This window comes from Pagrus major, chromosome 9 (assembly GCF_040436345.1).
Source record: "Pagrus major chromosome 9, Pma_NU_1.0".
Taxonomy (NCBI): Eukaryota; Metazoa; Chordata; class Actinopteri; order Spariformes; family Sparidae; genus Pagrus; species Pagrus major.
In genome coordinates, this window is record NC_133223.1 from 23,934,717 (window position 1) to 23,949,970 (window position 15,254).

General features: G+C 38.7%; 1 protein-coding gene across 1 annotated transcript; it reads right to left on the reverse strand.

The window, feature by feature from the left end:
* Nucleotides 1–103: 103 nt before the first annotated feature.
* chmp2ba (charged multivesicular body protein 2Ba) lies at nt 104–12,888 on the reverse strand. The gene is made up of 6 exons (XM_073474116.1): nt 12,683–12,888; nt 9,060–9,151; nt 5,403–5,597; nt 3,837–3,939; nt 3,446–3,552; nt 104–1,809 (listed from the first exon to the last, which is right to left on the reverse strand). Exons 1-6 carry the CDS (start codon nt 12,714–12,716, stop codon nt 1,693–1,695), a joined length of 648 nt encoding a protein of 215 aa, XP_073330217.1. The 5' UTR covers nt 12,717–12,888; the 3' UTR covers nt 104–1,692.
* Nucleotides 12,889–15,254: the final 2,366 nt, after the last annotated feature.

The following is a 15,254-nucleotide window of genomic DNA, read 5'->3' on the forward strand; positions in this document are numbered from 1 at the left end:
ATGGCAACCAAAGGTACATCTGACTATTTACAAGTATACAGAATGAATTAAAAAATGGTCTTTAGAAATGTGAAGTTTACATAACTCAGGAGACTCACCAAACTGTACCTGAAGAAACTTTATTCCTTATAAAAGCCATAAACCCTATACAGAGTCACTTTACAATGACTAAAGAAAAGAAGAGGAGTATACATACACCTTTTATAAAGTGTGGAAACATCCTAACCTTGGAACTGCACTCAAACAATGTCAAAATCTGTTAAAACTTTGTTTGCGCTCACAATCACATAGACTGTTAAAAAGGTAGAGGAGAGAATGCTTTACAAAAAAAAAAAAAAAAAATGTATTGAGCATGTCAGATACATGCAAGAATGAGACATTTCTGATTTGTTTTGGCAATGGGAATCAATATGGGAACAAAAGGCCAGAGACAGAGGAAAGACAAAGACTTCAGATTATGTCTCCGGCACTCTCACGAACAAAACATCTCTTGGATCACAGTGTCATTTTAGCAAACATTGCATCCATCATATTTCTGCTGTAGTGCGTATGTGTGTTTATGAGTGAGGCAGCTTAAAATAATAGAGGACAGTAACTGCACAGCAGCTGAAAGAGAAGAGAGACTGCAGGATCAGTGCCATCCTACAATCACTGTAAATCCCATGTCCTATATACGATACACAATCAGAAAGCAAACATCAACCAAGAATTAAAAAAAAACCCTAATTTGATTACTCAGTAGTCTCAAACGAATCGATCCAAAACTCTTTGATATGTCTTTCATGAGTCCTAATTTATGTTTGATTCAATTTTCTCTGTACAGCATCACAAGTTCAGTGGTGCTAATTAAGAGCCGTCTCATGCATTATTTTGAAGTAAAGTGAAGGCCTTACCCTCGTCTGAAGGCATCAATGTCAGTTAAACATTTAACATGCATTATGTTTGTCTCCAGTATCTATGGTAGCGTACCTAAGGATCATAAAAACATGATAATTAATTAGCTAGAGTGACAATTTTCTCACTTTCTTTTGCACAATTAAGTATCTGCGGTCCATAGCTGACACCTCTGGGATATTATTATCAGATATGGATTGTTGGCCTAAAAGGACGTGAATCAGATGGGTGTTAATTAACCAACAGCGATAATGATCGCAGGTAAATTGGGTGAGTAGGAAAAAAAAACAAGTTCCATCTGGTTACTGACAACCCCTCAGCTCATTTTAATTACCATGTTTTACTCTTTAAAACTGATGATCATTTCAGTTGTGTAAGAGCGGATAGACTGTATGACTAACTCAAGTTTGACCAAAATATCAGACGGGAAAATCCAGTTTTGAGGTCACATCCACTGTAGCCCTTATTAAGACAGAGATGGGTGGTAAACAACAGTGTAGGTGGTTCAGAACTCTTTAGGTCAAACATCTATTATCGCTCCACCTTCCGGCTGTGGCCACTCCAGTGTCATAATAAATATTTTCGCATAAATAGATCAGATGTTGCCGAAGAACGTCTGAATATGTATGTGTTAGTATCTGCCCGCATGCCTTCATATGTCTTAATGTGTGTGTTGTGTGTGTTGGTGTGCACCATTTGCTACACCTGTAGCATCTGAACAAAACCGAAAGAGTCTGTATCAATCAGTATTAATGTCGCACAGGTTTCTAATGTGAACATTAATAACGTAGAAGACATTTAGTCCACTCCCAGAGCTTTGAGCTGTCTCTCGATCTCCTCGTCAGAGATGGTGGCTGTTTTGGAGGAGGCGGCGGCGCCGGGGACGCTCTTTCCTGCAGCTGGAGCTCTCACCATCTGGAAACACACACGGGCAGAAAAATGCTATTAGCAGACGATTCAAACTCGACACACGCACAAAAATGTTCCAAGATTGGCTGCCATGTACAGCTGTGACTCAAAAGCCAACTATAAAAGGCTGGTTTAAATTCGATCGAGATTATTATGAGAATTATTATTAATTTTATTAACTATTGACTCCACATTACAATTCATACTGCATTAATACTTTGTCATAGTGATGTTAATGATTAAAGATAAATCCAAAAGTATCCTGTTACAAGTTACAATTACTTTCATATCAAATATGTATATCAGAAGAAAATGCAAAATACTGGTGTGAGAAAATGTATTTAATTAAAATACAAGTTATTTGCAATGTAAAATATACAAAAAGACTTTCTATACAAACTGATATTATTACATTTAAGCCATTTGGTGGGTCAAGTCATTATATTGTGTAATTTAGTTCATCATTTAATAACTTGGACACACTCTGTTCTTTTAACTCCTAATGCAGCCTACTCTGGTTTTGCAACAAACACAGATCATGTCAGTGGTGAAAACAGTTTTCTGTTTTAATACATATTTTATATTTTTCATATATTGATAACCGATTGTTCAGGCAGAAGACTTTCAATTAAAGAAATTGCTTCAAATTTGCAGTATTCATTTTTACAGCATTCATTTGTATGAAATAACAGCTAAAGTCAGAAGAAATCACTTTTCAATTTTCTTTAATGTCTCCTTTGAAAGTATGGCTTTCCAGGCTTGTTGTTTAATAGTCAGATAATGCTGTTTAACTGGTGTTTTACAAGTGCAACAACAATCTGGCTCTCTCCACCAAAAGGCATAATTAAATTATGTTGATCTCAGTTCAAACTACTGACAAATGACCTTGTATTTGCTGAAAAAGGAAGCTCTTTGTTCTACATTTGTTACTGTACAAACAATAACTATGATATTAACACGAACGGCTGCTGATGTACTTACATTTGTTTCTCTAAAACTACAGTAGTTATGAGTCTTCTAACTTCCCTTCAGCTTCAGGCTTCATTGAGGAAGCTTTTATTGTTTTGCTTTTCCAAGAAAGTTCCTCCTCAGAATCATCTGCCCAGTCTTTTATCGTGAATAACAAGGAACTAACTACCCCCTCTCTAAATTCAACAACAGTTTTGCAGGTTTTTATGAAACTTGCCTGTTTGTTCTCTCCAGCTGTGGGCTTGTTTATAGGAGAATTTGTGGGTTTGTACATTGTGTTATGAGGGGTAATAACTCATGAATCCCCCCAGGGGGAGCCAGACGCACAGCAGATGGCCAGCCAGGCAGTAACACAGACTATAGTGCATGAGAGAGAAGAGCTGAGGGCGAGCCCCACCATGTGGCAGCTGGAATACATTTTAACAGTGGAGTAAAAGCCATGTGGAACAGTTATTGTTCAGTTCATGTCGCTGGGGGATGTGCACTCCATTAAGAAGAGTGTGAAGAATGTGTAAACGGCGCAGTAAAACTTGATGTTTTAACTTCTATATTACATAGACAAATTGTTAGATTTAACTGATATTGCCCATGGACTTAAAGTGCTTATAAGTATATAGTTCTGGTATTTTGGATGTATAAGGTCAGTGGTAGTTTCTCATTTTCAATTTCTTACCTTTCCTGAGATCTCAATGCCAATCTCATCCAGAACCTGGTTGACAATGTCCTGAGATTCCTCTTCATCTCCAGACTCATCAAAGATGTCATCCAAAGTGTCGTTAACTGTGACAGAGAGTGAGACAGAGAGGTCACATTGATTATCAGTCACAGTTTGGACTTTGGAGTGAGATAACTAAACATTTTTTGCATCCAAACTAGTAAATGTACTGTATGTGTTGATGCCTATGTCTTGGCATTTGCTCGTAATCATATTATCTAATCAAAACAAACACTGCACCACACGTCACTCCGTACACCATTCAAATATATCCTGACAGTCTGGTTTGAGTAAGCCTTTAAATACCAGAGCTCTTGTGTGTGTGCATGTGTGTATTATGTGTCCTTACTCATTTCCTCAGTCATGCCCATCTTCATGTTCTCCTTCTGGAAGTCCTGCATGGTCTTCAGGGTCTTCTGTGGATCCATCTTTTTATTCACTGCTTGCATCGTCTGTAAACATTATTGAGAGAGGGTTAGAGAATCAGTCTTAATGTTTTAAGTTAATGGCTGCAGCAAATAAGGAAGACCTTCATGCTAGAATTAACTGCGATAGTTTTAATATGGCCTTCTTCTATTTTTCTTTTAAATACTTTTTAGCCTTTTTCATGGAGTTACAGGATGCTCCAAACCATGCTAAGCCATAGCTGGCAACATTGTGGAAGAGCAGAGTAGGGTTGGGCGATATGTTAATATTTTCCAACCAGCCACCGTCAGCCCATCAATCGACGAATGCCAATATATTTACACAGGTGTGCACACCTGGTTGTTGTTATATTATAATCATTAGCCTAAGTGATTGCTGTGTGATTTTTGTGGACCAAATATTTATTCTGTTTGAATAAATTTGCCTTTACATTACCCTCTGACATCCGTGGTCTTAAATGTGAAAAGATAATTTCACTCAAACAGCCCAAAAGATCAAGGCTACACTTTTTAATAAACCAACAATAAATCTCCTTGAGATCTTTTTGAGCTGTAGGCTTTTTTGCCAAGAAAGCTTTAAAAAAAAAAAACGTGCCGGTTTATGCAGTTTAACAGTTTGGTTTAGTCACCGTTGTTCATACACTTCACTGAGTGTTTAATCTTGTAGGCTACAGCATTTATACCATTAATTTAGCAAAATAAAATGTCAAAAATAGACCAAAATATCGGCTCTGACAAACCAACCAGCGATGGGTTGAGCTTTCGCAGATAGACGATATATTCATCCAATCGCCCAACCCTAGAGCAAAGCTACACTATTTATTGAATAATCTAAATGTAAGATGAAACTTTGGGTGCGTCTGACAAAACAATTGTCACGTTCTCGCTCTGACACAGCGGCACAGCCACCTCATCACACTCCATTAATCTGAAGCCTAATTACATTTGACCTGTCTGTGTTTGCCGAGTCTGACTCTGTACAGTACATCGCTCCTGGCCAATTACTACCTCTCACACTTCATTAACGATGACGCTGCCTCGACACTTGGCTTTAAACACGATCAGATCCCACATTAATACTTTAATTACAACACTAAAATATCAAAACTAGTAAACACTGAAAGTAGTGCATATGCAAAACACAAACACACCTAACTTCTCACACTGAGTTGAACATAGTGGATATCTGTGACAGTGAGTTGATTAATCAATTAGTTGTCAACTATTAAATTAATAGCCGACTATTTTGATAATTGAAAAATCCGTTTGAATATTTATTTAGGAACATTTTTTGGCAAAATTCTCCGATTCCAGCTTCCTAAATCAGAATATTTTCTGGTTTCTTTCCTCTTCTATGACTGTTTCCGTTTGTAACAGTGCAGCCCTAAGTGCCTTCAAACAGGAGCAAACTAACCAACTCAACATGAATTCAATATTTTAAAACCAGACCTCAGACCAGCTGAACTGAAGATCAGGCTCCAGGATGTTACCTTGGCTGTAGTGGACATGGCGCCGGCCATCTTCATTTGGGAGTTCATGACCTTCGTCTGTGTCGACATGGAGGTGACTTTGGAGCTGACGGCGTATGTGCGGTTCTTCTGCTTCCTCAGCTGGACCAACTGCTTGGCAAGAATCTTACACGCCTCCCTGTTACCACTCTTAGCCATTTTCTTGATTTCTGCCTCCTACAGGGTGAAGAGGAGAAATCTGATATAAGAACATGACACCAACAAGACTCTTCTGCTGTGTCTGAATTTTAGCATATTTAACATAAAATAGCTTGTAAATGTTGGTATGTGCAAAACAAATTTAGCAAATTAGTGTGAGCACAACAGATTATGAATGCAAATTGTAAGAATGGAGTGCATATTACAGAATGGTATTGTGTGAAAGGGCAGGAAGCAGATGGAGCAGCCACTAATAGATCCAAATGCTAATTCAGCTATAGCATAGATATCTGGAACAAATCCATTGAGGCTACCGAGAGGCTGAGTGCCTCCTGGTTTTATGAGTAAGTAATTTATTTGCCAAACAGTGAAAATAAGCATTACATTTAGAGATAATGTTCCATATAAACGAAGACAAATAGAGGGTTTGGGGCTGCACATATTGCAGATTAGCTGAAGCGGAGATGGTACCTTACACAACAGAAACATTTCATTTGAAAGTGATGTTTTGTGAGCTTTACAGTGTCTTTTTTTTTTTTATCTGTGTCAGAAATATAATATGCTTAACAATGTCAGAAGCCACATTAAGACAATGTAACACTGGTAACGAAGATGACCAGTGTCTGTGCCATGGAGGAAACAGCTTAGCCCTCTTGTTATTGGTAGGAATATTGTTATGGATGATGTTAGCTTCGTGTGACCTGCATGCTAACAAACATTAATTACAATTCAAAGTATAACATTACCAACCATGGCTAATTGATGCTGTAGTGTCTGTACTGTCATGGCAATCTTCTCACTGATGGTTTTGTTTGCTTATATAGAGGCATTCATATTCAATTAAGACCGTTTCATAGTTAAATGTTCCTCGTTGTCATTAAAGTGACACTCAGTGACTCAGAAGAATCCGGGGGGGCTTTTATAGAGTAAATTGTGAAATCATTATTGTGTAAATAACTGTGCTGCTACTGATCTTATGACCTACAAAGTGCTACCATGACTTCCTCTTAATGTACAATACACACACACACACACACACACACAACCAAGTACTTGTGCATGCATAATGACCCTATGTATTGATAAACAAACAGAAATGTATCCGCTATCTCCCGCGAGACCAGTGTGTTTGCAAATATAGACACAGTAAATAAAGTCATCTGGATCAGGCCTTACACACAGGTAAACAAATACATGCTTTTAGCTTTGGTAAACATCAGAAAACACACTGATGCCTACAGGGATCCTGTGTGTGGGCATTAGCGTGTGTGTGTGTGTGTGTGTGTGTGTGTGTGTGTGTGTGTGTGTGTGCATGTGCGAGCATCCCAGGAGACGAGAGTGGAGCTGCAGGTTACAGTAAGCTAGCCAGGCCTCTCAGCACTGCTCCGTACGACAGCCCCGGCATGTGTTGTTTATTTCTTGTGTGTGAGCTAAAAGCATCTTCAGGAAACAACAATCAATTATTAATGTTTGATGAAGCAATAGACATTCCCCACTCAGCTCACAGTCTCTCTGCTTACACAAACACACACACACAGAGAATAGGTGCATTAGGTTCAGTCTGTATTTGCTTGGTTGTGAGCTGATAAAATTCAAATTATTGCCATGGAGGAAGAAAGAGCTGTGTGAAGGAAAAAAGGCACACAGTGACAATAACAATGTCAACTGCGCTGTCATCTGAAAAACTATGAAAAGACACAGATGAGAGCAGTGGGACTTCTGCAGATGTGAAGCTTATAATGTCTTATTTACTGCCCTGTCAAACAAGGAGGAAGGTGGTGAGGGGCTGTGATGGATAGATTAGTGCTAACTGAAACATGCAGGAATACAGCAGACAAATGTGATGCTGTTAAGCTCTACCTGAGAGGAACTGGGAATCTTTATCTATAAACAAAGACCAAAGACTTTCTTGAACAACAGATGAACAATGTGTTCCAACAGCAGTTTCAATTTGTTTCAGGAAGCCAAATTTCATAAAATTTAATATGTTTTCTGCTCAGTCTAAAATTAACCTAATAGAGTGGTATAGCGATGACATATTTTTGTAGCTAACCCGGAAGTTAGCATTGCCCTGGTTAGAACACATTGCAACTAAAGTCTACCTGTAAAGACGGACTAGTGAGGAGATGAGTCTCTGTGGTCAGTATGATGACGTTTAATGTCCCTGACAACTTCTATGTCTCATTTAGCAACTTGTTAGCAACCGTCACCTTTAAGACATGTAAGTGCGTTATTATTCAATTGTGGCACATTTAATGATGCATTTTATGTTGTAGAACAACATTTAATAATAATAATCTTAAGCCTATGGTAACCATAGACCTATTTCTAACCGAAAACCCATTCAAAAAACCCAGTGACCTTGAGACGAGGGAACCAGATGTGCAAAAATGCTCATTGATTTTGGGGTTTTAGGACTCATTACTACACTTTTCCATTACAGATTAACAACAAAAATAAAGACGTAGAAAGAAGTAGATACTTAAGGATTGGAATTCATGCGTCTACTCTGCTGGGCAGGAGGAGTCATGGTTTAAACCATGGTTGGTTTCTACTTTGTTTCTAGACTGTGTTCAGACTCTGAGAGTTGTGCTATTGCTGAAAACCTGTGTAGGCCTGCATGTGTAGACTTATCTTGTTCAACAAAATATTGATCACGAATCAATAAAGACAGACAAGCAGAACCAACTATTTGCATTGATATCAATAAAATCTTATCAGTTCCCCTCCCCATACTTAAGCAACATCCAGTCCAACCATGATGTAATCTCCAAAAAAAGTCATTGTGAAATGATGTGACATACATCTCAATTAATTGTGACGTATTTTAAACATTTCAAGGCCTTAAATGCATTTTTTTTTTGCATATTTTTTGCAAACTTGTCAAAGACTTATGGTCTAGCATGCATGGAGTGAGGGCAACAGAAAGTCATGATAGTGCTAAATTGCAAATATAGGTCATTTCCATTTCTTAGTGAAAATATCCTTTATTCAGAATGTGCAACAAAGCTTAAAAAACTAGACTAATTAGCGGAAACATTAATGAGGAATAAAAATCTGGCTCCCCAGGGAGGTAATTATGTCCTGTATGATATTTACTTAATACAACAGAGGGGAGAGGACACAGCCGTCTTCTTTCATCTTTCAGAGAGGGGAAATGTTATGTGTGTCTGTGCTTGTAGCCTTATCATTTAGCTCCGGTGAGTGTGAGTGTGAGTGTGTGTGTGTGTGTGTGAGAGAGAGACAGAGTATCTCACTTGCCTGAAGCTAAGCCACCAGACCAGATCACTCATGTCTATTCATTTACACCCATTAGCCAATCAGGCTCAATCCCAGATAGCCATGTATGTGTTGGGAGAGCTTAATAAAGCATTGATGCAATATGTAGAAATTCATGTTCCCCAAACTCATTGTGTGTGTGTGTGTGTGTGTGTGTGTGTGTGTGTGTGTGTGTGTGTGTGTGTGTGTGTGTGGTCCCACCATTTGCTTCTCTTGTTTCTCCAGCGCTGCTCTGTCTCTGGTGATCTGTCTCTGAGTGCCACGCAGCTCCCTTCCCTGCTCCTTGATTATGTCTTTGGAGAGAGACAGAAGGATCAAAGATCGTAAAAGGACCCTGAACATTTATGACACCCAAGTAACTTTTCAGACACAAAAACTGCACCTGGATTTATGAGATTTCATGCATGAGGTTTCACTTTTGTAAGATACGTTGAATTTCACATCAGTTGTATTTTAACAAGCAAGTCAAGCTAAAAGTAGGCCTGTTAAGATAACTTTGATGTTAATGTCATTTAAAAACCATTTGATGCCACTGATGTAATGATGATAGCATGATGCAAGTACACCCTTTCAAAGAGCTGAAAGTACTGAGCTTTTAATTCTTAACAATATTCAGACATTCATTGGAACTGGTAACATATCCTCCTATTTTCAGGATTAACTGATTATTCCTTTCGTGTATGAAATGTCAAAAATTGTCAAAGCAAATAAATGTTCATAAAAATGCTCATCACATTTTTCAAGAGCCCAAATTAACATCTTCACAATGCTTCTTTTGTCCAAACAGAAGTCGAAAAAAAAAAAAGCAGCAAACCCTCACATTTATGATGCTGGAAACAGCAAATCTTTGCCATTTTTGCTTTAAAAATGACTTAAACAATTAATTGATTATCATAATAGCTGGCAACCAATTTTCTTTAGTATGGTACACCAGTCATCACCCATGACTTGCATAGCTGACATAATCAGAAGCTGACAGCTGAACAGAAAACGCACATAAAGACCAGAAGCAAGAATGTGGAGTAGCATCTTTCATCTTCTATGTTATTCAATTATGGACCGATCTATAATTTTTTTTTTTTCTTTTATTCTTGGTGCAGTACAGGTGAAGTGGTTTTAAAAAAAAAAAAAACAGACTGAAATATCTTTAAAGTTGATTATGTTTTCAATTTGGACATCTATTCTGCAATGCTGTTAGAAAAGGGCAGGGTCTAGGTCAGCTGTCTTTGGTAGAAATCTCAAACATCTACTGAGTTGCTTTATGGTGAGTATGTGCAAGTGTGTGCCCACATGCACGCAAAATACCAGAGTAATGAGCAGCACATTGAGAACGCACACTGACGCTGCCAACTGTGGAAGTGCTTGGACAGCTCACAAAAATATTGAGTCAGCTCTTAACCACCTACACAAACACAAAGTGGCATCATGTGAGATAATGTATGACCCTGAGGTCACACAATCATCCACGACTTCACACACACACACACACACACACACACACACACACACACACACACACACACACACCTTCATGACCTAAGAAACACAGTTTAGAGATTTATTTAAACTCAGCTGCCTTATAAGCTAAAATCAGATTCAGTCTAAATTTTGATGCGCTTTTAGATGTTTCAATATACAGTACCGTACACGCAAAATATGCATAACATATTTAAATCTACAATGAATCTTCTAACACAAAAAATAAAATAAAAAAACGTTAAGATTCAGGATAACAAAAAAAATCAGTCATGTCAGGTCAAGTCAATTTTTTTCATATTAGCGGTGCAACTAACAATTATTTTTCATGATTAATCTATTAAATTTCTTATCACAATTTCCCACAGCTAAAGTGACGTCTTCAAATTGCTTCTTTTGTCCAAACAACAGTCAAAAAACCTGAAGACTCTTTATTCACTGTCATAAAAGACAAAAAAGGCTGCAAATCAATATATATTAAGAAGCTGGACACAGCAAATGTGTGACGTTTTTGCTTAAAAATGACTTTAGCGATTAACTGATCATCAAAATAGTGGGGAATTACTTTTAATTGATGAATCAGTGCAGCTTTAATTCATTTAACCCAAAAAACTGGTTTCAAATTTGCAGATTAACTCATAAAAACTCTTTAACAGGAGAAATAAAGGAGAAAAACGTCAGAAGATCTCTCCTACAGGATCAGGATGAATGGATGGCATAAAATAACACAGCAGTTAATAAGTTCTCTGGGAAGTCATTTAGATATTAAAATGGTGAAAAGATAATGAAGAATAAACAAAATAAACTGGTATATTTAAACAACTGACTCAGCTCTATATTTCAAAGTTGCTTTAATATGACTTTGGGAAAAAGTGAACCATTACCAAAAAAATGCTTATTCTTTCTGAAAAGTTCAGCAATCATGACCTTGGTAAAGACACGTCAGAGCCTCGGACCACTTGTGTGAACGCCGCATGTATACGTATAAGGTGACGTGTCGCCAACGTCTCAAAGTGGGAGGGATATCGTCCTACAAATACGTGTGATCTAACCCCCCCTCTTTCTCCGTTCGCCAAATAACCAGAAACCACTTCAACCACCTACCCAGGGCAACGACCGAAAAAACTCTGTGACCGAAGAGCGACAGATGAGAGAAATTAAAAATATGAGATGGAGACAGCTGGGAAGACCCAACATAAGGCTTGGCTTTGACTGAAGGTAACACGGCACAGTGAGTACAGTATGCAGATAATCGGGATGGGTGAAACTGGAATGACAGCGATGGGAGGAGTAGATAGGCGGTGCTGTGAAAAGATTTGCCTTCACCAACGGAGCCTATTTTTAACCTCGAAGATGATATATTTTGCTATTCTTATAAAACTCTCCAAAAAATATATAACTTTCAGAAAAGCCATGGGAGTAATCAATATTTTAAATGGAATCACTGATTCATTAATTTGATTAAAGAGAGGCTGATTTTTCCATTTGACCTTGCGAGGCTGATTGCCTTGCCTGAAGAAAAACACTGAAATATTTAGATTGAAAGGCTTTCCAAAATTTTGACAACACTGTATATTACTGACTAAAATTACCATATCCGAGTGGAAAAAACAGCATGACACAGTGTCATTAACAGCCTTTCCTTTATATTAAAGATTTTCATGGCACTGTTTTGGATAAAAGTCATTAGTATAGTCATTTATGTAGTCATTTTGTGAAAGCACAGCAAGGATTCAACACAAATGGACAGTAATGTGGCTTTAACAATGTCTTCCCGAGAAAGAAAATGTGACACTGTGAGTAGAAGCTGGATTAATCTGATAAAATGAAAACCAATGACAGAATATAAACGATAAAACACTTTTATATATGCTTAAATCTATTTGACAGGACATATTCAACGTCTTCCCATATATTGTATGATGATTAGGGTTTATGTTTCCGGTTTCTGTCAGTCATTGTATAACAACTACTTCACCTTAGCTCTTGTTTAGCCATACAGACACCTTCTTCCGATATGGACCTAACATTAACCAACAGCTAACTTCTTTAATCAGTAAATGGGAACCAAGCTACCCAAGTTACACCTCATATTGTTGTTCACAGTGTCCCCCAGCCATTTATGTTACAAAAACAGCTTATACGCCTAAGCTAGTACGTTGAGTTGAAGTTTGGCAGCGCCTGAACGTCGGTTTTAGTCAGACAATGTGACCGGTGACTCAACTAACAGGTTAAACAAGTTAGCGTTTAATGGGAAGAGCTAATTCAAGACGGTGAACAACACAGCAGGCTGAGCACCCGGGCTAAAAACAAGTTAGCTAGCTTTTTTTCACACGGCGCAAACTTACCATCGACAGTCTTCTTCTTGAAAAGGGAAGCCATGTCGCCGCTTTGTATAAACTTAAATACCGAATACGCTTTCCTGTACTGTTAAACCGTGTGATTCCCGTTGTAGATACCGCCGTTTGGCCGTCACACCGGGGCGGTGGGTCAGTTTAGCAGCTCCGGTTTCCTGGTTGACTTTCTGTTGTCGGAGTTCCTCCCTCAGCTGACTGACTCAAAGGCTCCGCGTGACGTCACGGCGGGACTCTCACGCTGCCTTCGCCGTGCCTCGTAAAAACACGCTTTCGTGAGCCGGAAAAGTGTGCCTCGGCCGTCGAAAAATGTCAACATGTCGTTATTATTGTAGTGCGACCTTGAAAAGTGGCCACTTCAACGAGCAAGAAAAAAAACATCTACTTCAATGCGTTTGAATTGATAAACTAAAGCATTATTCCTGTTTACCAGTCTTGATTTATTCCCGTTCATTGGATGTAGACTTGCAATATTCCATGCAGTAGGTGAAGGCAGCAGGAAGTGATAATAAAATGTTCATTGGCAACAAAGACATTTATTATTACTGTAAAATGATAAGATTAAGCCAGCAATTGAAGTCATATTGACATATGTGGGTCACCTATAATTTTAGAGATTAACCTTTATTGCATTTTTAATCCAAATGATGTCTGAATTTCTGTCAGTGTCTTTTTTCCTGTAATGTATCCAAACTGGTTTTGTATCTGGGGCATGTTATCAATATATCTACCTCCTTATATCTGTCACCACGGTGGCGTGGAGGCCGTGTGACTCGGGCACCACTTGGAAATGCCCCGACCTGCTCAGTCCACAATCTTTAAATTTTTTAAATATAATTTACTTGTATCAGACATTCTAAGAATGTAATCTGTTAACTGTGATTTTGTTGTTCTGTTTCTTTACATGCAACATCTATTGCATGTCTGTCCATCCTGGGAGAAGGACTCCTCCTCTGTGGCTTTTCCTGAGGTTTCTTTCATCTTTTTGTTCCCCTGTTAAAAGCATTTTCTTTTCAGTATGGTAAGTTTTTCCTCACCTGATTCGAGGGTCTAAGGACAGAGGATGTCGTTCACTGTACAGATTGTAAAGCCCACTGAGGCAATGTGATTATGATTTTGGGCTATATGAATAAAAATGATTTGATTTGATTGGCATATACTCTGGTCACAGCACTCAAACATGCAAACTATTGTAGGGAAACAATCCACAAAGGAAGTTACTGTCCATAAAATAACGCCCACAGTTTCTCACAGCATCATAAACTCTGTTATTCTCAATTTCCCTCCTCATCTCTTTACCCCAAGAGGGACACTCCAGCTTATATTCATGTATTGTCTTATTTCATATTAGTGCTGAGAGCAACTTGGTGGGACTCTTGAACCATAACCAACTCAATTTGGTGCCTGTGTGAGGCTGTATTGGAATTGGCGGTGGGAGGTAGCACAGAAGACTTGAGGTTGGGGGGGTCTCAGCCCAGAAATAGTATTGAGGGATGCCAAGTTAAGGCTGGAGCAGAGGAGAGAGGGGTGACTTTGAGGAAAAAGGGAGGAGGATGGGTAGCCCTTAGGTCTTTCCTCTATCTCCAAGGATGTGTGTGTGTGTGTGTGTGGGCGCACTGGCTGTGTGCATCAGCATGTCGTCCTGAGGCGTTGTTCTTGTTAAGGTTATTAGGGAAGATGTTTGGCGCTAATCAGTGGAGGACTGCAGGGACACCCACTAAACGGCCTCATCATCAGAGGGCCCCAGTGGTGATAAATCTAGCCCCAAGCACCCAGAGGACCTGTAGGTACCAAGCCTGTATCTTTCTCTGATTTTGGAGCATGTAAATCAATACCTGAAGATATAATTTGGGCCATTTTGTAACTGTGATGGATATATTGGAGTTTAATTAGATGCACTTTATAGAATTGGTCAAAATTGCATCATCGGCTGACTTTAACCTGAGTTTCTTCTAATGGGACACTTTGACTGACTCAATATTCTGTAAATATGCCTTATTTATATGGCAAAAGTCTTGAAAAAACACTGAATATTTGGCTTAGTAAAATTAAACAATAAATAGATAAAATGTGAAAAAGAGCCCTCTGTTTCATTTTCGCTGTTTTTCGGCATCACTTTTTCCCTTTTTTTGCCTCTATCTCTAGCATTTTCCTCCTCCTCCTCCTCCTCCTCCTCCTCCTCCTCCTCGTCTCTGAGCTCTAGCCCGGGGCAAGCAGATTTGTGATGTTAAGGCACTAACTACAGAGTATATGGACACACGCGCAGCAGAGAGAGACGTTCATGTGTGAAATGAGATCTCTGCACAATCAGTGGGAGTCGCAGCCATAAAGCACATCAAGCCTTTCGGCTTTAAGGTATCATCCACCAAATCGCACATATCCTTTGGAGTTATTCTTGTAACAACTGTGTTTTCTCTCCTCTCCACAGATAAACCCGTTCATGGACATCCAACGATGAAACAAATGCTGAGTCTTGCAGTGAGGGGTCCTGTTTTATGGTTGAAACAGAAATATGTTGCACCCAAAAACAATTTGTCTTTTTTCATCCTAAAGAACTGCACAAAAA